This window comes from Biomphalaria glabrata, chromosome 1, assembly GCF_947242115.1.
Source record: "Biomphalaria glabrata chromosome 1, xgBioGlab47.1, whole genome shotgun sequence".
NCBI classification, from domain to species: domain Eukaryota; kingdom Metazoa; phylum Mollusca; class Gastropoda; family Planorbidae; genus Biomphalaria; species Biomphalaria glabrata.
The window spans coordinates 30,045,274-30,070,282 of NC_074711.1; the positions used below are offsets into that span (position 1 = coordinate 30,045,274).

The window sequence follows — 25,009 nt, forward strand, 5'->3', positions numbered from 1 at the left end:
GCGAAAACAGTTTCTTTAACAATAATAACCCAAGAAACCTTGTCTCACGATACTCTTGTCTCACTCTCCATTTCCCTTTGCTGACATACTTTATAAATACCTAAAAACATTGTTTACCTCACTAGCACTATTGTCTACCTCAGTAGAACCATTCTTTACCTCACTAGCATCGTTGTCTACCTCAGTAGAACCATTCTTTACCTCACTAGCACTATTGTCTTACTCAGTAGAACCATTCTTTACCTCACTAGCACTATTGTCTACCTCAGTAGAACCATTCTTTACCCCACTAGTATCGTTGTCTACCTCAGTAGAACCATTCTTTACCTCACTAGCACTATTGTCTACCTCAGTAGAACCATTCTTTACCTCACTAGCACTATTGTCTACCTCAGTAGAACCATTCTTTACCTCACTAGCACTATTGTCTACCTCAGTAGAACCATTCTTTACCCCACTAGTATCGTTGTCTACCTCAGTAGAACCATTCTTTACCTCACTAGCACTATTGTCTACCTCAGTAGAACCATTCTTTACCTCACTAGCACTATTGTCTACCTCAGTAGAACCATTCTTTACCCCACTAGTATCGTTGTCTACCTCAGTAGAACCATTCTTTACCTCACTAGCACTATTGTCTACGTCAGTAGAACCAATCTTTACCTCACTAGCACTATTGTCTACCTCAGTAGAACCATTCTTTACCTCACTAGCATCGTTGTCTACCTCATTAGAACCATTGTTTACCTCACTATTAGCAATATTTATGATCCATTTAGCACCATGCTTACCCTACTAGCACCATACCTTATTTATACCGTTCCTTAACTCACTAGCACTATTGTTTACCTTGTTAGCACTAGTTACCTCAGTAGCACAATAGTTTACCCCTTTAGCACCATTGCTTATGGCTTATATCATAAGCATCAATCCTTATCTCAGTATCGCCACTGTTTACCTCAGAAGCACAGCTGTTTGCCACAGGAGCACAGCTGTTTAGCTCTGTAGCACAGCTTTTACCTCAGTAGCACCATTGCTTATCTCAGCAGTCACAAGTACTCAGGCCTAATATTTGTTACGGGTCCTGCGTCACTATCTGACTTCGTGCAGACGGGAGTATCCGGGTTAATACGAATCAATAGCTGAAGCCTCCACGGCTTGACACGCCAATAACCGATCTGTTTACTACTGCTGAACACTTCGATCACTGTCGATAGAGCCCCAGCCAATCGCTCGAGTTAATTACAGATCAACCGTGAAGGATTAACACATTGGTTTAATGGCCGTTAATGTGCTATCATTACTGCGGGACTTTCATGACACGAAACTCACCAATGACATCCTTTGTATTACATTAACAATGGAAGCTGTAGGAATGCGTTTGTTCACGTTTTTTTGGCTTCTGTGTCGACTTAAATACTATATGTTGTGTTCTGTTTCTGTGTCGACATAAATACTATATGTTGTTTTCTGTTTCTGTCTCGACATAAATACTATATGTTGTGTTCTGTTTCTGTGTCGACATAAATACTATATGTTGTGTTCTGTTTCTGTGTCGACATAAATACTATATGTTGTGTTCTGTTTCTGTGTCGACTTAAATACTATATGTTGTGTTCTGTTTCTGTCTCGACATAAATACTATATGTTGTGTTCTGTTTCTGTGTCGACTTAAATACTATATGTTGTGTTCTGTTTCTGTGTCGACATAAATACTATATGTTGTTTTCTGTTTCTGTCTCGACATAAATACTATATGTTGTGTTCTGTTTCTGTGTCGACATAAATACTATATGTTGTGTTCTGTTTCTGTCTCGACATAAATACTATATGTTGTGTTCTGTTTCTGTGTCGACATAAATACTATATGTTGTGTTCTGTTTCTGTGTCGACATAAATACTATATGTTGTGTTCTGTTTCTGTGTCCACATAAATACTATATGTTGTGTTCTGTTTCTGTCTCGACATAAATACTATATGTTGTGTTCTGTTTCTGTCTCGACATAAATACTATATGTTGTGTTCTGTTTCTGTCTCGACATAAATACTATATGTTGTGTTCTGTTTCTGTCTCGACTTAAATACTACATGTTGTGTTCTGTTTCTGTCTCGACATAAATACTATATGTTGTGTTCTGTTTCTGTCTCGACATAAATACTATATGTTGTGTTCTGTTTCTGTCTCGACATAAATACTATATGTTGTGTTCTGTTTCTGTCTCGACTTAAATACTATATGTTGTGTTCTGTTTCTGTGTCGACATAAATACTATATGTTGTGTTCTGTTTCTGTCTCGACATAAATACTATATGTTGTGTTCTGTTTCTGTGTCGACATAAATACTATATGTTGTGTTCTGTTTCTGTCTCGACATAAATACTATATGTTGTGTTCTGTTTCTGTCTCGACATAAATACTATATGTTGTGTTCTGTTTCTGTCTCGACTTAAATACTACATGTTGTGTTCTGTTTCTGTCTCGACATAAATACTATATGTTGTGTTCTGTTTCTGTCTCGACATAAATACTATATGTTGTGTTCTGTTTCTGTCTCGACATAAATACTATATGTTGTGTTCTGTTTCTGTCTCGACATAAATACTATATGTTGTGTTCTGTTTCTGTCTCGACATAAATACTATATGTTGTGTTCTGTTTCTGTCTCGACATAAATACTATATGTTGTGTTCTGTTTCTGTGTCGACATAAATACTATATGTTGTGTTCTGTTTCTGTCTCGACATAAATACTATATGTTGTGTTCTGTTTCTGTGTCGACTTAAATACTATATGTTGTGTTCTGTTTCTGTGTCGACTTAAATACTATATGTTGTGTTCTGTTTCTGTCTCGACATAAATACTATATGTTGTGTTCTGTTTCTGTGTCGACATAAATACTATATGTTGTGTTCTGTTTCTGTGTCGACTTAAATACTATATGTTGTGTTCTGTTTCTGTCTCGACTTAAATACTACATGTTGTGTTCTGTTTCTGTGCCGACATAAATACTATATGTTGTGTTCTGTTTCTGTCTCGACATAAATACTATATGTTGTGTTCTGTTTCTGTCTCGACATAAATACTATATGTTGTGTTCTGTTTCTGTCTCGACATAAATACTATATGTTGTGTTCTGTTTCTGTGTCGACTTAAATACTATATGTTGTGTTCTGTTTCTGTGTCGACTTAAATACTATATGTTGTGTTCTGTTTCTGTCTCGACTTAAATACTATATGTTGTGTTCTGTTTCTGTCTCGACATAAATACTATATGTTGTGTTCTGTTTCTGTCTCGACATAAATACTATATGTTGTGTTCTGTTTCTGTCTCGACATAAATACTATATGTTGTGTTCTGTTTCTGTGTCGACTTAAATACTATATGTTGTGTTCTGTTTCTGTCTCGACATAAATACTATATGTTGTGTTCTGTTTCTGTCTCGACATAAATACTATATGTTGTGTTCTGTTTCTGTGTCGACTTAAATACTATATGTTGTGTTCTGTTTCTGTGTCGACTTAAATACTACATGTTGTGTTCTGTTTCTGTCTCGACATAAATACTATATGTTGTGTTCTGTTTCTGTCTCGACTTAAATACTATATGTTGTGTTCTGTTTCTGTCTCGACATAAATACTATATGTTGTGTTCTGTTTCTGTCTCGACATAAATACTATATGTTGTGTTCTGTTTCTGTCTCGACATAAATACTATATGTTGTGTTCTGTTTCTGTGTCGACTTAAATACTATATGTTGTGTTCTGTTTCTGTCTCGACTTAAATACTACATGTTGTGTTCTGTTTCTGTCTCGACATAAATACTATATGTTGTGTTCTGTTTCTGTGTCGACTTAAATACTATATGTTGTGTTCTGTTTCTGTCTCGACATAAATACTATATGTTGTGTTCTGTTTCTGTGCCGACATAAATACTATATGTTGTGTTCTGTTTCTGTCTCGACATAAATACTATATGTTGTGTTCTGTTTCTGTGTCGACTTAAATACTATATGTTGTGTTCTGTTTCTGTCTCGACATAAATACTATATGTTGTGTTCTGTTTCTGTCTCGACATAAATACTATATGTTGTGTTCTGTTTCTGTGTCGACTTAAATACTATATGTTGTGTTCTGTTTCTGTCTCGACATAAATACTATATGTTGTGTTCTGTTTCTGTCTCGACATAAATACTATATGCTGTTTTCTGTTTCTGTCTCGACATAAATACTATATGTTGTGTTCTGTTTCTGTCTCGACATAAATACTATATGTTGTGTTCTGTTTCTGTGTCGACATAAATACTATATGTTGTGTTCTGTTTCTGTCTCGACTTAAATACTATATGTTGTGTTCTGTTTCTGTCTCGACTTAAATACTATATGTTGTGTTCTGTTTCTGTGTCGACATAAATACTACATGTTGTGTTCTGTTTCTGTCTCGACTTAAATACTATATGTTGTGTGTTCTGTTTCTGTCTCGACTTAAATACTATATGTTGTGTTCTGTTTCTGTCTCGACTTAAATACTATATGTTGTGTTCTGTTTCTGTCTCGACATAAATACTATATGTTGTGTTCTGTTTCTGTCTCGACTTAAATACTATATGTTGTGTTCTGTTTCTGTGCCGACATAAATACTACATGTTGTGTTCTGTTTCTGTGTCGACATAAATACTATATGTTGTGTTCTGTTTCTGTCTCGACATAAATACTATATGTTGTGTTCTGTTTCTGTCTCGACATAAATACTATATGTTGTGTTCTGTTTCTGTGTCGACTTAAATACTATATGTTGTGTTCTGTTTCTGTGCCGACATAAATACTATATGTTGTGTTCTGTTTCTGTGCCGACATAAATACTATATGTTGTGTTCTGTTTCTGTGTCGACATAAATACTATATGTTGTGTTCTGTTTCTGTCTCGACATAAATACTATATGTTGTGTTCTGTTTCTGTCTCGACATAAATACTATATGTTGTGTTCTGTTTCTGTGTCGACATAAATACTATATGTTGTGTTCTGTTTCTGTCTCGACATAAATACTATATGTTGTGTTCTGTTTCTGTCTCGACTTAAATACTATATGTTGTGTTCTGTTTCTGTGTCGACATAAATACTATATGTTGTGTTCTGTTTCTGTGTCGACTTAAATACTATATGTTGTGTTCTGTTTCTGTGTCGACATAAATACTATATGTTGTGTTCTGTTTCTGTGTCGACATAAATACTATATGTTGTGTTCTGTTTCTGTCTCGACTTAAATACTATATGTTGTGTTCTGTTTCTGTGTCGACATAAATACTATATGTTGTGTTCTGTTTCTGTCTCGACTTAAATACTATATGTTGTGTTCTGTTTCTGTCTCGACATAAATACTATATGTTGTGTTCTGTTTCTGTCTCGACTTAAATACTATATGTTGTGTTCTTTTTTTGTCTCGACATAAATACTATATGTTGTGTTCTGTTTCTGTCTCGACATAAATACTATATGTTGTGTTCTGTTTCTGTCTCGACATAAATACTATATGTTGTGTTCTGTTTCTGTCTCGACATAAATACTATATGTTGTGTTCTGTTTCTGTCTCGACATAAATACTATATGTTGTGTTCTGTTTCTGTCTCGACATGAATACTATATGTTGTGTTCTGTTTCTGTCTCGACATAAATACTATATGTTGTGTTCTGTTTTTGTCTCGACATAAATACTATATGTTGTGTTTTGTTTCTGTCTCGACATAAATACTATATGTTGTGTTCTGTTTCTGTCTCGACATAAATACTATATGTTGTGTTCTGTTTCTGTCTCGACTTAAATACTATATGTTGTGTTCTGTTTCTGTGTCGACTTAAATACTATATGTTGTGTTCTGTTTCTGTCTCGACATAAATACTATATGTTGTGTTCTGTTTCTGTCTCGACATAAATACTATATGTTGTGTTCTGTTTCTGTCTCGACATAAATACTATATGTTGTGTTCTGTTTCTGTCTCGACATAAATACTATATGTTGTGTTCTGTTTCTGTGTCGACTTAAATACTATATGTTGTGTTCTGTTTCTGTCTCGACTTAAATACTATATGTTGTGTTCTGTTTCTGTGTCGACATAAATACTATATGTTGTGTTCTGTTTCTGTCTCGACTTAAATACTATATGTTGTGTTCTGTTTCTGTCTCGACATAAATACTATATGTTGTGTTCTGTTTCTGTCTCGACATAAATACTATATGTTGTGTTCTGTTTCTGTCTCGACATAAATACTATATGTTGTGTTCTGTTTCTGTCTCGACATAAATACTATATGTTGTGTTCTGTTTCTGTCTCGACATAAATACTATATGTTGTGTTCTGTTTCTGTCTCGACTTAAATACTATATGTTGTGTTCTGTTTCTGTCTCGACTTAAATACTATATGTTGTGTTCTGTTTCTGTCTCGACTTAAATACTATATGTTGTGTTCTGTTTCTGTGTCGACATAAATACTATATGTTGTGTTCTGTTTCTGTCTCGACATAAATACTATATGTTGTGTTCTGTTTCTGTCTCGACTTAAATACTATATGTTGTGTTCTGTTTCTGTCTCGACATAAATACTATATGTTGTGTTCTGTTTCTGTCTCGACATAAATACTATATGTTGTGTTTTGTTTCTGTCTCGACATAAATACTATATGTTGTGTTCTGTTTCTGTCTCGACATAAATACTATATGTTGTGTTCTGTTTCTGTGTCGACTTAAATACTATATGTTGTGTTCTGTTTCTGTGTCGACATAAATACTATATGTTGTGTTCTGTTTCTGTGTCGACATAAATACTATATGTTGTGTTCTGTTTCTGTCTCGACATAAATACTATATGTTGTGTTCTGTTTCTGTGTCGACTTAAATACTATATGTTGTGTTCTGTTTCTGTGTCCACATAAATACTATATGTTGTGTTCTGTTTCTGTGTCGACATAAATACTATATGTTGTGTTCTGTTTCTGTGTCGACTTAAATACTATATGTTGTGTTCTGTTTCTGTGTCGACATAAATACTATATGTTGTGTTCTGTTTCTGTGTCGACTTAAATACTATATGTTGTGTTCTGTTTCTGTGTCGACTTAAATACTATATGTTGTGTTCTGTTTCTGTGTCGACTTAAATACTATATGTTGTGTTCTGTTTCTGTGTCGACATAAATACTATATGTTGTGTTCTGTTTCTGTGTCGACTTAAATACTATATGTTGTGTTCTGTTTCTGTCTCGACTTAAATACTATATGTTGTGTTCTGTTTCTGTGTCGACATAAATACTATATGTTGTGTTCTGTTTCTGTGTCGACTTAAATACTATATGTTGTGTTCTGTTTCTGTCTCGACATAAATACTATATGTTGTGTTCTGTTTCTGTCTCGACATAAATACTATATGTTGTGTTCTGTTTCTGTCTCGACATAAATACTATATGTTGTGTTCTGTTTCTGTGTCGACTTAAATACTATATGTTGTGTTCTGTTTCTGTCTCGACATAAATACTATATGTTGTGTTCTGTTTCTGTGTCGACTTAAATACTATATGTTGTGTTCTGTTTCTGTGTCGACATAAATACTATATGCTGTTTTCTGTTTCTGTGTCGACTTAAATACTATATGTTGTGTTCTGTTTCTGTGTCGACTTAAATACTATATGTTGTGTTCTGTTTCTGTCTCGACATAAATACTATATGTTGTGTTCTGTTTCTGTCTCGACATAAATACTATATGTTGTGTTCTGTTTCTGTCTCGACATAAATACTATATGTTGTGTTCTGTTTCTGTGCCGACATAAATACTATATGTTGTGTTCTGTTTCTGTCTCGACATAAATACTATATGTTGTGTTCTGTTTCTGTCTCGACATAAATACTATATGTTGTGTTCTGTTTCTGTGTCGACATAAATACTATATGTTGTGTTCTGTTTCTGTGTCGACATAAATACTATATGTTGTGTTCTGTTTCTGTGTCGACATAAATACTATATGTTGTGTTCTGTTTCTGTGTCGACATAAATACTATATGTTGTGTTCTGTTTCTGTGTCGACATAAATACTATATGTTGTGTTCTGTTTCTGTGTCGACTTAAATACTATATGTTGTGTTCTGTTTCTGTCTCGACATAAATACTATATGTTGTGTTCTGTTTCTGTGTCCACATAAATACTATATGTTGTGTTCTGTTTCTGTCTCGACATAAATACTATATGTTGTGTTCTGTTTCTGTGTCGACTTAAATACTATATGTTGTGTTCTGTTTCTGTCTCGACATAAATACTATATGTTGTGTTCTGTTTCTGTCTCGACATAAATACTATATGTTGTGTTCTGTTTCTGTCTCGACATAAATACTATATGTTGTGTTCTGTTTCTGTGTCGACATAAATACTATATGTTGTGTTCTGTTTCTGTCTCGACATAAATACTATATGTTGTGTTCTGTTTCTGTGTCGACATAAATACTATATGTTGTGTTCTGTTTCTGTGTCGACTTAAATACTATATGTTGTGTTCTGTTTCTGTCTCGACATAAATACTATATGTTGTGTTCTGTTTCTGTCTCGACATAAATACTATATGTTGTTTTCTGTTTCTGTGTCGACATAAATACTATATGCTGTTTTCTGTTTCTGTGTCGACTTAAATACTATATGTTGTGTTCTGTTTCTGTCTCGACATAAATACTATATGTTGTGTTCTGTTTCTGTCTCGACATAAATACTATATGTTGTGTTCTGTTTCTGTCTCGACTTAAATACTATATGTTGTGTTCTGTTTCTGTCTCGACATAAATACTATATGTTGTGTTCTGTTTCTGTGTCGACTTAAATACTATATGTTGTGTTCTGTTTCTGTCTCGACATAAATACTATATGTTGTGTTCTGTTTCTGTCTCGACATAAATACTATATGTTGTGTTCTGTTTCTGTCTCGACATAAATACTATATGTTGTGTTCTGTTTCTGTGCCGACATAAATACTATATGTTGTGTTCTGTTTCTGTCTCGACATAAATACTATATGTTGTGTTCTGTTTCTGTCTCGACATAAATACTATATGTTGTGTTCTGTTTCTGTGTCGACATAAATACTATATGTTGTGTTCTGTTTCTGTCTCGACATAAATACTATATGTTGTGTTCTGTTTCTGTCTCGACATAAATACTATATGTTGTGTTCTGTTTCTGTCTCGACATAAATACTATATGTTGTGTTCTGTTTCTGTGTCGACATAAATACTATATGTTGTGTTCTGTTTCTGTCTCGACATAAATACTATATGTTGTGTTCTGTTTCTGTCTCGACATAAATACTATATGTTGTGTTCTGTTTCTGTGCCGACATAAATACTATATGTTGTGTTCTGTTTCTGTCTCGACATAAATACTATATGTTGTGTTCTGTTTCTGTCTCGACATAAATACTATATGTTGTGTTCTGTTTCTGTCTCGACATAAATACTATATGTTGTGTTCTGTTTCTGTGTCGACATAAATACTATATGTTGTGTTCTGTTTCTGTGTCGACTTAAATACTATATGTTGTGTTCTGTTTCTGTCTCGACATAAATACTATATGTTGTGTTCTGTTTCTGTCTCGACTTAAATACTATATGTTGTGTTCTGTTTCTGTCTCGACTTAAATACTACATGTTGTGTTCTGTTTCTGTGCCGACATAAATACTATATGTTGTGTTCTGTTTCTGTGTCGACTTAAATACTATATGTTGTGTTCTGTTTCTGTCTCGACATAAATACTATATGTTGTGTTCTGTTTCTGTCTCGACATAAATACTATATGTTGTGTTCTGTTTCTGTGTCGACTTAAATACTATATGTTGTGTTCTGTTTCTGTGTCGACTTAAATACTATATGTTGTGTTCTGTTTCTGTCTCGACTTAAATACTATATGTTGTGTTCTGTTTCTGTCTCGACATAAATACTATATGTTGTGTTCTGTTTCTGTCTCGACATAAATACTATATGTTGTGTTCTGTTTCTGTGTCGACTTAAATACTATATGTTGTGTTCTGTTTCTGTCTCGACATAAATACTATATAATGTGTTCTGTTTCTGTCTCGACATAAATACTATATGTTGTGTTCTGTTTCTGTCTCGACATAAATACTATATGTTGTGTTCTGTTTCTGTCTCGCATTTATTGAAGGAAATAGCGATGTCTACCAAAATAAAATAATTTGAGGAAAAAGTATATAGGCCCTATAGGGCTAGGTAAAGGAATATATTGCCTTTGAACGATAATTGGGCACCACTTGGCCTAGTAAGTGCCGATGTGCCAAATATCAAACATTGAGTTGCTATGTCCATAGCGATCGACATAGGTTTTAATTGAATGGGGCGTTGACACCTATATTCCTACACATTCAGCAGTATCTAGAATTTCTTACACGGCTACTGAAGTTATGGTCCCGATCGAATCAACGCTAATAGTGAACAGTAACATTTTATCAAATGTAATATTCTAAGTCCACTCCTTGACTTTGATGTGCATTTTTACTTAAAAAAGGAAAACTATTAGGTCATTGGGCTAACTACACAACAGTCTCATTCACTTTTAAATACGAACTGTACTTTAACTGTTGTATTCAAACTGGAGCCCACGATGGAGCTATATAAAGTCTTAGCAATTAAACAGATAGACGTTTTTTTTTTTTTTTTTCAAGTGTGTAGCCTTTCTTCTTTCTATTCCCTTCTGTTGCTTTTTGTTTGTTATATCCCGAAGCATTTCTCATGAAGCCAAAGCATTTCCATAAAAGATGTTCTAGCTGGAAGACATGTCTCCTGTTTAATGAGCTGCTACTTTGTCTTGGGGAGAGAGAGAGAGGCTGTCTTGTGAGTAGGTTCTGCTGAACTGGTCAAGGTTTCTTTTTCATTGGAGCATTTCTAAATGAAACAAAAAGAAAACTTTTAAGGTCCTTGATAGCCTCATGGTCAGGTATTTAACACTTACTAATAACAACCACGGCGGTATTTAAAGTAAACTAATGGCTCGTTTTCTTAAACACTTTCTCTACATTTATCTACGATACTGAGACATTAGAATCTTTGAGTGAAATACTTACTTTAGCACGACGTTGTGATGGAGGGGTTCAAAGAGTGACGGGGATGTATTCTTGTGTTCACACGATTACAAAAGACTTTAAAGAAGATTTCGAATGAGATTCTAGCATTTGGTTGCTGAAAATATGCCCAGGTCTTAAATAAATAAAATATAAGAAATACCGGTACCTTTAAAAAAAACGTACTGAAGGTAAAGGACTGCACATTTACAGCCATATCTGTAACACATTTTTTTAAAGTTCATTAATCTTATCTTATCTTATATAATACAGACGTTACTTCAAAAAAGAAGATGATTACGTCCTACGCGTCATGCATTTAGTCATGCATATTAACCAATGACTTAAATTCTGCCAAGTCACTGGTTTTCCTGGCTAGCTCAGGCAACCCATTCCATGCTCTAATAGCACTAGGGAAGAAGGAGTATTTGTACAAATTTGTCCTAGCATATGGGACGAGGAATGTGCCTTTATCTTTGTGTCTTTCAGAGTATTTTATTAAATTTTGTTTTTGTATTTGAAGATTATGGTTCAGTGTTTTATGTATGATTGCTACTTTACTTTTGAGCCTTCTGTCCTGAAGGCTTTCTAAATATAGTGATTTTACTAAAGGTGTTACTCTAGTCATATGTGAATATTCGTTTGTTATGAATCGCACTGCTCTATTTTGTGTCTGTTCTAGTTTCTTAATGTTTTCTTGAGTTGAGGGGTCCCAAACAGAGGATGCATATTCTATTATTGGCCTAACCAAGGTTAAATAACATTTTAGTTTTATGTTCTTATTTGATTTATAGAAATTTCTTTTAATAAATCCTAATGCTTTGTTTGATTTTTTTGTAGTTTCATCAATATGTGGATTCCATGACAGTTTTTCATTTATTATAACACCTAGGTATTTTGCGTTTTTAGTCTGTGTTACTGGTTTGCCATGAATAAGATAAGTGGAATTAATTTGTTTTAGTTTTTTTGTTACTCTTAACAACTGACATTTTTCTGGGTGGAAAGACATGCTCCAATTTGATTCCCATTTCTGTAATTCATCTAATTCTCTTTGTAAAATATCTGTGTCTTGTGTTGTTTTTATTGTTCTATATATTATGCAATCGTCTGCAAATAATCTGACTTTTGTTCCTGAAGTAATGCAATTTGGTAAATCATTTATGTAAATTAAAAATAGTAGTGGACCCAAGACTGTTCCTTGAGGTACACCTGAGTTTACTGTTATCGGTGTTGATTTAGAGCCATTTATTATTACAGTTTGTTCTCTCCCTATCAGAAAGTCTTTAATCCACTGATGCAGTGGACCATTAATGCCGAAATATTTTAATTTTTTAAGCAAACTATGGTGGTGAACTTTGTCAAAAGCCTTAGAAAAATCTAGTAAGATAGCATCTATTTGTTCACTATTATCTAAACCTTTTGAAAAATCATCAATTAGTCCTATTAGTTGTGTTTCACATGATCTATATTTCCTAAAGCCATGTTGGTATGGTGTGAGGACATTATGTTTGTCTAAGTGGTTTATGATGTTGCTACATATTATGTGTTCTAGGATTTTACATGTGATGCTGGTAAGTGATACTGGTCTGTAGTTTCCTGGGTCAGATTTTTCTCCTTTTTTAAATAGGGGGGTGACATTAGCTTCTTTCCAGTCCTTTGGTACTCTGCCCTGGTTAAGTGAAGCCTGAAAGAGTATTTTGAACACTGGGGCTAGCTCATTACTTAGTTCTTTGAGTAATCTAGCTGGAATACCATCAGGTCCAGAAGCTTTATTTGGTTTGGTGTTGGCTAATAGTTTTTTAATTCCATTTTCTTGTACTACTATATCTTCTATGTTGTCTACTTGGTTCAAATTCAGTAATATGTCTTTGTCTCCTGGGGCTGAGAATGCTGATGCAAAGTATTTGTTTAGAATGTTTGCTTTAGTTTCATTATCATTATGTATTATGTTATGTTCATCTTTTAATGGCGCTACGCCTGTTGTTTCCATTTTCTTAGACTTAATGTATGACCATAGGTTTTTGTTGTTGTCTTTAGATATTACATTGTTTATGTATTCACTCTGCAGCTGTCTGCTTACTTTTTGGGTTAAGTGTTTAATTTTTATATACATTTTGTAAACTCTTTCTGCATTAGTTTCTTTAAATTTTCTATATAGGTTTTCCTTCTGTTTACAAAGCTTCTTTAGTCTATTATTAAACCAGCATTTATTTATTTTGTTTGATGTGTATTTAGTTGGTATTTGATTTTCTATAATGCTTTTAAGATGGTTTTTAATAAAATTCCAGAGGTCATCGACTGGTTGGTTAATGTCTTTTTCTAATAAGAATGTTTGTTGAAAGTTTAATGCAGCTTGGTGTAGTTGTGTTAGGGGTAATCCCTATGATTAATTTAACCTAGGAGAGTGTCATTTTACCCCAAAGCTACTTCAGTATATAATTAACTAGTGCATAGGGGCCACAACTAAGGACATTGTTCCCCAGTAAATTACTTCATGAAGTTACTATAATAAGTGATCATACTTAGGACATTGTTCCCCAAAATTACTTCATGAAGTCTCCACTTAGGACATTGTTCCTCGAAATTACTTCATGAAGTTACTACTTAGGACAGTGTTCTCCAAAATTACTTTAGGAACTCATTATCTTTAGTATTGTTGGTTCCATTAACTATAGATTCAAAATGGACATACCCCTACCCCCCCTTTTTTAAATGATGCATTCTTCTCTGCCTACCCATTAATGTCCCCCCCCCTCCCGTTTAATGTTTTAACCACGTGCCTACATTTTCTTTCCTCTGCATCCATTAATGCGAGCAGACAGAGCTGGGAATACGTTGGACACTGACACATGGGGTCGGAACTGGTAGAAGCCATAATTGGAAAGTAAAGATGTGTCATGGGACGCAGATGGGAAGCTAAGCCCTACACTAGCCCCCCATTCCTTCTTTCTCACCTTCACACACACACACACACAGCCATTTAACAAGCGTTTGTAAAAGTTATTGATGAATGGACAAACAATGTGCCAGACATTCACTCATACACACATTTATAAAAAAACAGGATACTGACATGAAAGCAAATCGTTACGGTACTCAATTAAACACTGTTTAGAATGCATTCGTCCTTGTCTAAAATTGACAGATTTTTTGTTTTACTAATTTAGCTAGCATTCACGATTCTTTTTTTGTGTCTGTCTAGGGCTAGTTTTTTAATGGTTGAGAAAAACAAAAAGTTTGACAATAGACAAGACTACAGGACTAGGTGGAGGCATTTAGTCCGTGATATTTTACAATGATGTAATAGTCGTTGGTTTGAATAGCTCAAAGTAAAGCTCTATTTATCCTCGACAAATCGAGTGCACCAACATGATGCTATATGTTCCAATAAGAGATTCTTGTGAAGCAAGACGTTTCTTGAATGCAAACGATCCTCTTCTCAGTCAAGTCACTTCCTCCATTTCCTTAACTCTGCCATCGATAAATGATCAAAATTTTTTTTTTTTTGTACAATCTATATAGCATAGTATCCAGATTTCAGACGTTGTTTTTTTTTCCTTCCGATATCTTGTATAGCTATGTACAAATCTGTGACAAGTACATTTGGAAGAGATGGAAAACAAACCACTACAATACTTCTCCGTGATTAGGCTATAGGCCTACCAGGCCGCGAAGAAACAATAGTTCAGACCCAATGAATTGAGCATTGCCATGAATGAAGTAGAGATGGGAATCGAACCCAACTTTTAAAGTTCGGGTACGGTTCGGTCAGATTTAAGTTCGAGTTCGGTTCGGTTCGATGACGAGTATAGTTCGGGTTCGGTTCGGTCAGGTCTAAAGTTCGGGTTCGGCTCGGTTCGATGTTATGAAATTATGTAATAGCAAAATTAAGTTATAAGGCTTAATACAATTTATCAGATAAAACACTTTAAGTTTAATTTTTACATAAAACAAATACTTTGCAACATATAATAGGCCTATGGGCAATACTTTTTCCAAAATAATGTTGCCTACATACATTTTAAGCATTGTAAAAATTTCTTAATGGAGATAGAATTGAAGATGCGGCAGGTTTTTGCTCAAGTCGGCAAGTGGTTTAATTCTGGGCATGACTCGGCGCTAAGCGTATTCTAACCTTTTTCTCTTAGTAAGAAGAGATTTTTTTTTTTAAAGGCTAATATCGATGTGCTTTCTTCCAGAACGCACTATTCATCATAATTAAAAAAACAAATATTCTTCGTGTAAAGACGTCTCTATCGAGGATTTTTTTTTCACACATAAGTCGTCACTATAATAAATTGCAATATACGGAAGAAATTCGACTATTCTGAGACAAAAAATGCAGAAGAATCTCAATAGCGGAGATGTTTTAAAATGTTTTCTTCAAAACGTTTTGACCCATATTGTGCATACGCGCCTCGCAAAAAGCAGTCTACAGTTGACAAGGTCTTATTAGAAGATAAAATGACATCTCCTACTTAATATATTTTAATTTTTAAACATGTAATTATACTAATATTCAGATAAGTTAAACTGAAAATAAAACTTTTTTTTCGACGCCCCCTCTCCTTGTTAGTTGGTCGTTGGTTTGTCGCTTACAAACAGCTAGTACAATTGAACCAATAAAAGCGTTTTATATTTTTACCGGTAAGGATAGTATAGAGGGACTTCTTATGGTCCGTCAGTTACGCTGGGCAGGGCACGTATCCCGTATGGGAGACAAACGTATGCCAAAGACAGTCTTTTTTTTTTTGTGAGCTAAAAGGTGGCCGCCATAACAGAGGCACCCCACGGAAACGCTTCAAAGACCAGCTTAGGCGTCAACTTTGCTTAGCTGACATAAAAGAGAGCACCTGGTTACATGCGGCCTCAGAACGAGTCAGTTGGAGTTCACTCCCGAAGGCCGCGGGATACACATTTGAGACCAAAAGAAAATCCGCTGCCGAGGACAAACGCAGACGCAAAAAGAAAAACTAAATCGACCACCTGCGAACAGTGGTTATGCTTGCCCTGGATGTGGCAAAATATATAGGTCACATCTGGGACTGCGCAGCCATGGGAAAAACTGCATTCCTCACTAATCTTCCGACTCGAAGACAAGCCTTATAATAACATATAAACTTAATAAACTTTAAAATAAATTTCTTATGTGAACAACTCAATATAGCCTAACTGTTATTACAATATTCACATATTTAACTTTTGATAGAGATGTAATATTAATGAAATATACTGATATTTAAACGAAATCTAGGTCTCAAGATTGTCTGCCGTTTCACATTTGCATTACGCTAATTTCATCATACTCAATGCATAAACACAAATCAGTCGCTTAACCTCTTCTTATCGCCACCAGACACCGCACACACACACACACTCTATGACACCCCTTTTTGTCAGGAAGTTGCGTCTCCCCATCCCCCAATTCAAGGTACTCGCCATCCCCACCCACGGGGGAGGACCCAAAGTTTGAGAAACGCTGCATTAAAAATACTGATGATCAATAATGCAAAACAAAATAATAGTTAACATATTCAGGGTCGTTGCTAGGAATTTTTCATCATTTGGGAGCCCGGGAGGTGCTGGACCTCTTTGGGGGCCCCTGCATTTTGCGTAATATTGAATATTGTAAAAAACACTCATTTGAGGCCCCCTCAAGTGGGGGCCCAGGGAGATTATCCATTTCCCCCCTCCTCCCTCACCCTTGCTTCGCCACTGATAATATTCCAATATGGAATACTTCACAATTTTTTAAAAATAAATCACTTAATAGAAGATAATTAAAATTTATTTTAAACTAGAACACAAATGAACTTATTGTAGATTTATATCTACACTCTCTAATTGGCCAAAACTATCCTGCTCTCAACTAACAGCCATCTCAAATAAAAGTGACAATATTTTAATGTTGACTTTGTACATACTATTTAGGAACTAGAGTATAGATCTAGATCTAATTAGAGGGCGCCTATTCAACTATTCAACTCAAAACCAATATTGCAAACAGCCCGCGAAAATTCAAGGCCAGGGGGGAGTCGGCACATACGGAAAAACCCATGGGAACCCCAGCGCGCCGCTTTTTTTTTCTTTTTAAAGTTTTCAAAATACCCCCCCCCCCTCTCTCCCAAGTTTTCAAAGTATAATGGAATCATTAGAATTTAAATAAAATATTTAAGTAATTATTATTTTTTTTTAAACCAAAAATTAAAAAAAAAAGGATGTACAAATTGCAAAATTAGTTCGGTTAAGATAAGGAGGGTTCGTTCGGTTCGGTTCGTACCAAGCAGTTTCAAAGTTCGGGTTCGGTTCGGTTCGGTCATAAGTGAGGTTCGAGTTCGGTTCGTTCGGTTCGGGTTCGGTTCGTTTCCCATCTCTAGAATGAAGTCACCAGGAAACTGGGCGATGTGGCTGAAATAGCCAAGATTTCCTCGTAACATCATCTAGCACTATTGGAAACACGATCTCACTTTTGACTAGTTCAATGGGACAGTTTGAAAGTGCAGTGCTGCTGGAAAAAAAATCTTTCAGTTTGGTCACTTAATTAAATTTGGTCAGAAAACTTTGGTGTAGCCAGGATACAAAACTTGTACATAATTTCTAACTCTTAAACTGTAGGTTTAGTAGACTAGTATAAACTTATATGACAGACACATGATAGATCTCTAATATTAGGCGACTTTGCCATATTCTGAGCTGATGATTGTACCTTTTGTTTGGTTTCTTTCAAGGTGGAGTTAATTGAAAATTCCTGTTATTTCCGCTAGGCTGCACAATTTAAACAAAAAAATACAATTGAAAATCGATAATTTGCATTTGTTTCTGTTCCGGCAGTTGATTTCTCTGTAAACAGTATGATTCCAGAGAGTCTTTCTGTTTTGTTAGCAGTGTGTTGTCTCGCTGTTCGTGCTTTGTTGTTGAACTGGTCAACGCTACAGGTCGGTGGACTGTATTTTCTAAAGTTGTTTGTTCTATATTGAATTGGTTAATAATTTTGTTTGCATGGCTGCTTTTACTTGACTGAATTGGTCTGTGATGTAGATGGACTACAATATGTATGGCTGTCAGTGCTTTGTTGAGTTAGACGACAGTTGGTATAGCTGTTAACGCTTAGCTGGATTGGTCAATAATTGAGCCGGACTACACATTGTTTGGCTGCTACTGCTTTGTTAATGAAGTCTTTAATTTGGCCGTAACACAGTTCTTATGGCGTTAGTTCTTTGCTCAGTCACTCTGTAATGTATCAGAATCGTGCTTTTGTTAGTATTTATATCTTTAGTAGAACGATCGGACATTACAAAATTGTTCTTTCATGGCGAAATGAATTTTTTAAATTTATTTTTGTTTCTTAACGATGGACAATTCTAGCGTACTTGCGACGAGACAGACTATTTGAATTAGACTTACTAAATTAACTTTCTTGCACTGATTCATATAGTTCCCAGATAATTATTTTCAAACTAGAGTTATAACCAATCTTACCAAGAATATTAAGTCGCCTTACAATTATGTACTGATCTAAAATCCACCCAAGCATTCAACTACCTTGACCCCCCCCCCTCGTTTCCCCCCTTTTTTTCCTTTCAATTTCTTTTCTAATCATTTTTTTTTCTTCTGCAAATTTTCATGAAATGGAGCAGAAAATGTTTGGTTTAAGATGGCTGCCTGCTGAACAAAAAAAAAGGTGCTTAGTGAAACGTCTAAAGATGCAGTCTGCACCATTTCCTCTCTAAGTGCCTTTCAGAAGCGGCCGAGTCCACTGGTACACTTCAATAGCTGGCACTTAGTTGTGCTTGGACGCTGAACTGTATTGAATTCTTGGACTGATGACATTCACTTGCTTAGTATTTTGGCTCGATAGTTTGTCTATGGCTTACCGGTTGTTTAGCCTGTCTTCTAGACTTTGATCGCTCTCTTTTACATAGGATCCAATCTATGTATCAAACGATGTATCTGCTGTGTTCTTAAATGCTGAGATCTTTACAAGCAATTTCTTATACTCTTTGACTTTACACACTTTTACTGGCCGACAGATCACTTCAATAAACGCTGAGTTATACTGGAGAATTTGGCTTTTACGCGATAGATGTAAGGATTTGAATGTCATCAAAATTAAACAAAAAAAAATATTTTTAATATTTATTGCAACGTTGGTATTTTGGGATATTTACTATCAATTGGAACACAGTAAATCTCTTTTTTTTTTCTTTTCAATTTTAAGATCCTGTTTACACATTTTAAGCAATGAAAGAAAGAAAGATGGGAAAAGAAGGAAAGGAATATGTAGAAATGTGTGGGTGAACAAAAGAATTTACAATTGAAACTAGTTTCTTTGTTCGGAGAGCTCCTTGCTCAGGTACATGGCACATAGAGACATGATTGAACACCTTTTCCCTTTAGTCCATTGGGCAATGCTAGTAGAACACAAGACAAACACCAAAATGATGATGCTGTGACCCAGCCACATTGTTTGTTCAGTGAAATGAAGACAAGAACAAGAGCGTTCTACTCAGTGACTGAATTGTTTGGAAACAATCGGTAGACAAGCATTCACGGCAGCTTTTCCCTGTACACCTTTCGTCTGTGCTTATATGTGCGTATATATATATATATATGTATGTATGTGTGTGTGTGTGTGCGGTCACATAATGCTTTTCATATTTTTTTTTTTTGCGAACAATAGTCAACTATTTAGCTTTAAATATCGACTTTGTCGTCTGCTGTGCTATGTACTTTTCCATCAGGTAAAAAGAAAAACCACAAGAAAAACAAATCTTCTCAATTATTTACCAACTAGTTAATGTCCTTTTGTCTGAGTTCACTCGACCGTAAACGTCAATTCTGGTCTTTTAGGATTTTTCCCCCCCGTTCTACCCATTTTCATCAATAACCTTTCTGTCGGATTGAGATAGCTGTGTGTCCGGACACTTCTCCCGCTGTTTCTAAAGACAATGTATTTTATTTCTATGTTGATTAGTGTTATCTAGGTTTTTATTTCTGAACTCTTAATTGCCTTCGGATATTACAAAGTTACTTTTTTTGTGTGTTCATCTTTAATTTGTATTCCGATTGTAAATTTTCTTTGCGATCCGATGTTCATGTTTTCTGCCTGTCTGTCAGTATGTCACTCTAGACCTAAAAATGAAAATCATTACCGGTATTCGTAAAGCGAGTTCACCCTTGCCTGTAGCCTGTTAGAAATGCTTTTGATTTTTCGCAAGCGTACGATTAAAAAAAAATAAAATATGCATAAAATATGCACGTACGTAGAAACCAGTTTTATGGTAAGCTGAAAGATGCAGTTCATTTAAATACATGTATATGGTTTCATCATGATAGTGTCACATAGTTCCACTATTCAAAATCAGATTTCCACACCTTGAAAGTTAGTGACGATTACATTGAGCCATGCGCAAGTGTTTCTTTTGTTTTCTAAAGCTACGTTAACAGAGAAACTCATCTTTTTTCTACAAACTCTTATTATGATAATCTCTTGAAAGATCAATCTCATGGAAACTTCTAAAAAAAAGCGATTTACATGTAAGATTATCTGTGACTTAATGCCATCTTTTTGTTCGTGTGGTCTCGATGGTCCCGGGTTCGGGCTCCACGCCATCCTGCAGGAGGTATGGGTTAGGACGTAATGGTCTTCATTTCCGAAGGAACCCCCAATAAAGTCAAATTAATTAGAACTCTTTGTTTCCATATGGACGGTTTGATACACATGAAACTAAGATTGTATCTTTAGAAGCGTTGCATGGTATAATCATGATTACTGTAATCACTTTCGGTTCAAGCAACATTGTCCAGGCTTGGATTAATGTCATGTATGCTTCTGAAGTGTGTAAATTTTTATATGATTATGTTTTATACTAATTGTTATAATAATGATACCTTATTTCTGGTCTGTACTATATTTTTGTCTATAGGACATAGAGACACTGGACAATGTGAAGGACTCAGTCTGCTGTGAGGTCCAACTGTCACTAGTTGACTACATTGTTCAGCATGCTGCTAAGGAGACTCAAGTAAGGTACTTTGAAAAATTACGTTTGATAAAGGTTAGTTTCGCCAGTCCTCTATTTCTCTTATTGCACAATCTCTCTTTCTCTCACCCCCTCTCTCTCTTTCTCTCACTCCCTCTCTCTCTTTCTCTCACCCCCTCTCTCTCTTTCTCTCACCCCTCTCTCTCTTTCTCTCACCCCCTCTCTCTCTTTCTCTCACTCCCTCTCTCTCTTTCTCTCACCCGCTCTCTCTCTTTCTCTCACCCCCCTCTCTCTTTCTCTCACCCCCTTTCTCTCACTCACCCTCTCTCTTTCTCTCACCCCCTCTCTCTCTTTCTCTCACCCTCTCTCTCTCTTTCTCTCACCCCCTCTCTCTCTTTCTCTCACCCCTCTCTCTCTTTCTCTCACCTCTCTCTCTTTCTCTCACCCCCTTCTCTCTCTTTCTCTCACCTCTCTCTCTCTCTCACCTCTCTCTTTCTCTCACCTCTCTCTCTCTTTCTCTCACTCCCCTCTTTCTCTTTCTCTCACCTCTCTCTCTCTTTCTCTCACCCCCTCTCTCTCTTTCTCTCACCTCTCTCTCTTTCTCTCCTCTCTCTCTTTCTCTCACCCCACTCTCTCTTTCTCTCTCCTCTCCCTCTCTTTCTCTCACCTCTCTCTCCTCTCTCTCTCTTTCTCTCACCTCTCTCTTTCTTTCACCTCTCTCTCTCTTTCTCTTACCTCTATCTCTTTCTCTCACCTCCTCTCTCTCTTTCTCTCACCCCCTCTCTCTCTTTCTCTCACCCCCTCTCTCATTCTCTCACCTCTCTCTATTTCTCTCACATCAAATCTTGTCTCCGTCACCCCCCCCCCCTTTTCCATGTTGCCATATCAACATCTATGTGTATCTCCATTTTCTCTCTCTCTCTCTCTCCATTCCCCCCTCTCTTCTCCCCTTTCTCTCTCTCTCTCTCTTTCTCTCTCGTTATCAATTCTCTAGGTGATATTTGTTTCTGTATTCTTCTATTTCTTGATCAGTTTCTCATTCTCCTTAACGGCCACGGTGTTGCAAAGCTTCTATTTCCTTGTTATCAATTTCCTTTAGTTTTTTTTATCTTGAAATAAAAGAAATAATAAATGTTTGTAAACAGAATACCCCCCCCCTCCCGTGTTTTAGCCATGCATTCAATACAGAATATTGATTCTATTTACATCAACATAGAATGCAGAGTATTAGCTCTATTTATATATAACATAGGCCTATTGATAGTAGTACTCTATAGAATTGAGGTTCTATTTATATCAACCTAAAATATAGTTTATTAGCATCTGGTCGTATTGCACATAGTAGATATATCATTGGCACTATATGTAATATAGAATCTTTAACCAATCCCTTAGTCTGTTTAACCGTTGGGGCACCACACATGATCTGTTGATAGTCTTTCTCCATTTCTCTCAGTCTTTTGACCTTGATAGAATTTCTTTCATTGACAGGCCCGTCCATTCTCCTATGTCGTCTTTCATTGACAGGCCCGTCCATTCTCCTATGTCGTCTTTCATTGACAGGCCCGTCCACTCTCCTATGTCGTCTTTCATTGACAGGCCCGTCCATTCTCCTATGTCGTCTTTCATTGACAGGCCCGTCCATTCTCCTATGTCGTCTTTCATTGACAGGCCCGTCCACTCTCCTATGTCGTCTTTCATTGACAGGCCCGTCCACTCTCCTATGTCGTCTTTCATTGACAGGCCCGTCCACTCTCCTATGTCGTCTTTCATTGACAGGCCCGTCCACTCTCCTATGTCGTCTTTCTTTGACAGGCCCGTCCACTCTCCTATGTCGTCTTTCATTGACAGGCCCGTCCACTCTCCTATGTCGTCTTTCTTTGACAGGCCCGTCCACTCTCCTATGTCGTCTTTCATTGACAGGCCCGTCCACTCTCCTATGTCGTCTTTCTTTGACAGGCCCGTCCACTCTCCTATGTCGTCTTTCTTTGACAGGCCAGTCCACTCTCCTATGTCGTCTTTCATTGACAGGCCCGTCCACTCTCCTATGTCGTCTTTCTTTGACAGGCCCGTCCACTCTCCTATGTCGTCTTTCATTGACTGGCCCGTCCATTCTCCTATGTCGTCTTTCTTTGACAGGCCCGTCCACTCTCCTATGTCGTCTTTCATTGACTGGCCCGTCCACTCTCCTATGTCGTCTTTCTTTGACAGGCCCGTCCACTCTCCTATGTCGTCTTTCATTGACTGGCCCGTCCACTCTCCTATGTCGTCTTTCTTTGACAGGCCCGTCCACTCTCCTATGTCGTCTTTCATTGACTGGCCCGTCCACTCTCCTATGTCGTCTTTCTTTGACAGGCCCGTCCACTCTCCTATGTCGTCTTTCATTGACAGGCCCGTCCACTCTCCTATGTCGTCTTTCTTTGACAGGCCCGTCCACTCTCCTATGTCGTCTTTCATTGACTGGCCCGTCCATTCTCCTATGTCGTCTTTCTTTGACAGGCCCGTCCACTCTCCTATGTCGTCTTTCTTTGACAGGCCCGTCCACTCTCCTATGTCGTCTTTCTTTGACAGGCCCGTCCACTCTCCTATGTCGTCTTCCCATCGCTTTTTCTTTGTCTCTTTTTCTGTTTCCTGTTCTACTGTTGTCTGAGAGAAGCTCTTTGCGAGCACAGGAGGACCTTGTAATACGGCCATAGAATTTTAGTTTGCGTTTTCTGGTAGTAGTCTGCAGGTCATCGTTGGGTCCAATTGCTGAACTAATTCTGTCTTTAATCTCTTCGTCTGTTGTGCTTTTTTTGACACATAATTGTACAGTTGTTTTTTTTTAAATTTAATATAGAATATTAGTCCCGTGTATTTGATCCTATTATATAGAATACTAGTGTCCATTTCATATTCAACAAACATATAATACTTAATCCCTTTATATTTACAATAAAATATAGAACATTGCTAATTTCAAATAGTGAGCATTGAATAGTTTTCAACACTCTCTGCGCTTCACTTTCCCTTGTCTCTACTCTGGTTCAGTTTGGTCGCCATCTCTCCCCGGCCCCTTGCCCGAGCCCCTAATGCTATCACAAACTGCTTATAACGTGACACTTTCTCGATCAACTCATGTGTAGAGAATGTCCTGGTCTCTGCAGACATGGGATTAATCTCATATTACCATATTAACCTTCGACCAAATTTCAATGAATGCTATTACCTCGCACCCTCCCCTTGCTCTCGTCTTAACAACTTGGTCAATGGCTACTCTGTGTTTCTTGATTTGACCATGGGACAACAACTTGGTCAATGGCTACTCTGTGTTTCTTGATTTGACCATGGGACGGGATCTTATTGAATTGTGTCTGGTCACAAATAGTTGTGAAATTAAATGATAAAGTGTTACACTCCATCTAGTGTCCTAGACTAATACTGTGTGAATGTTATTCGTATTCGCATCTATATTGTTATTGTTATAGTAGTTACGCTGAGGTGATCAATTGGAGTCAGAATTCCCATTTGTTTGGACCAATAAAAATTATCTTATCTTATCTTATTGACGTCGTGCCCGACGGAAGTAGTTGAACTGTTTAAGGACTAGATTGCACTATTGTAAAAACGTTACACTTTGTGAAATAGCGGGGCCCTGTTTGATAGAACAGCTTCATAGATGGTGGGGGACTAGTCCACGCAGCTTTGTCGGTGAATCCATTCGCTTTTATTGGAGACTCCGTTCACCTCTAGTGGGGAGTCCACTCACCTTCATTGGGTATTCCGCCCAGCTCTAATGAAGGAGCGGTACTTAACATCTCGTTGGTGGAAAGTCCACCGAACCTTATGGGGAAAAAATGAAGTCGAATGGTGCTATGTTGTTTGTATGATAACTTGGTGACATGGGCCACCGAAATAGTTCAGGTCTATAGCTCTCAAGT

General features: G+C 36.5%; 2 protein-coding genes across 7 annotated transcripts in view; one reads left to right on the forward strand and one right to left on the reverse strand.

The window, feature by feature from the left end:
• LOC106068661 (complexin-like) overlaps positions 1-25,009 on the forward strand; it is a 151,754-nt gene that overhangs the window by 6,225 nt on the left and 120,520 nt on the right. For 2 of the 6 annotated variants that reach the window (XM_056031815.1, XM_056031806.1), the window contains exon 2: positions 21,033-21,164. The gene's annotated coding sequence lies outside the window, so the exon portion shown is untranslated. The remainder of the gene's footprint in view (positions 1-21,032; positions 21,165-25,009) is intronic. The other 4 variants (XM_056031865.1, XM_056031838.1, XM_056031862.1 and 1 more) reach the window with 2 other exon arrangements.
• Positions 220-24,843, reverse strand: LOC129923292 (serine/arginine repetitive matrix protein 5-like). Its single transcript, XM_056013870.1, has 4 exons — positions 24,838-24,843; positions 24,366-24,442; positions 22,555-23,878; positions 220-726 (listed from the first exon to the last, which is right to left on the reverse strand). The coding sequence occupies exons 1-4, from the start codon at positions 24,841-24,843 to the stop codon at positions 220-222; spliced, it is 1,914 nt and encodes a 637-aa protein (XP_055869845.1).

Coding starts and splice junctions, on each gene's coding strand:
- LOC129923292 (XM_056013870.1), bottom strand. Junction 23,879..24,365: donor GACCAAGTTGTTGTCCCATG/GTCAAATCAAGA, acceptor TGTCAAAAAAAG/CACAACAGACGAAGAGATTA. Junction 727..22,554: donor ATGAAAGAAATTCTATCAAG/GTCAAAAGACTG, acceptor GGTTCTAATGAG/GTAGACAACGATGCTAGTGA.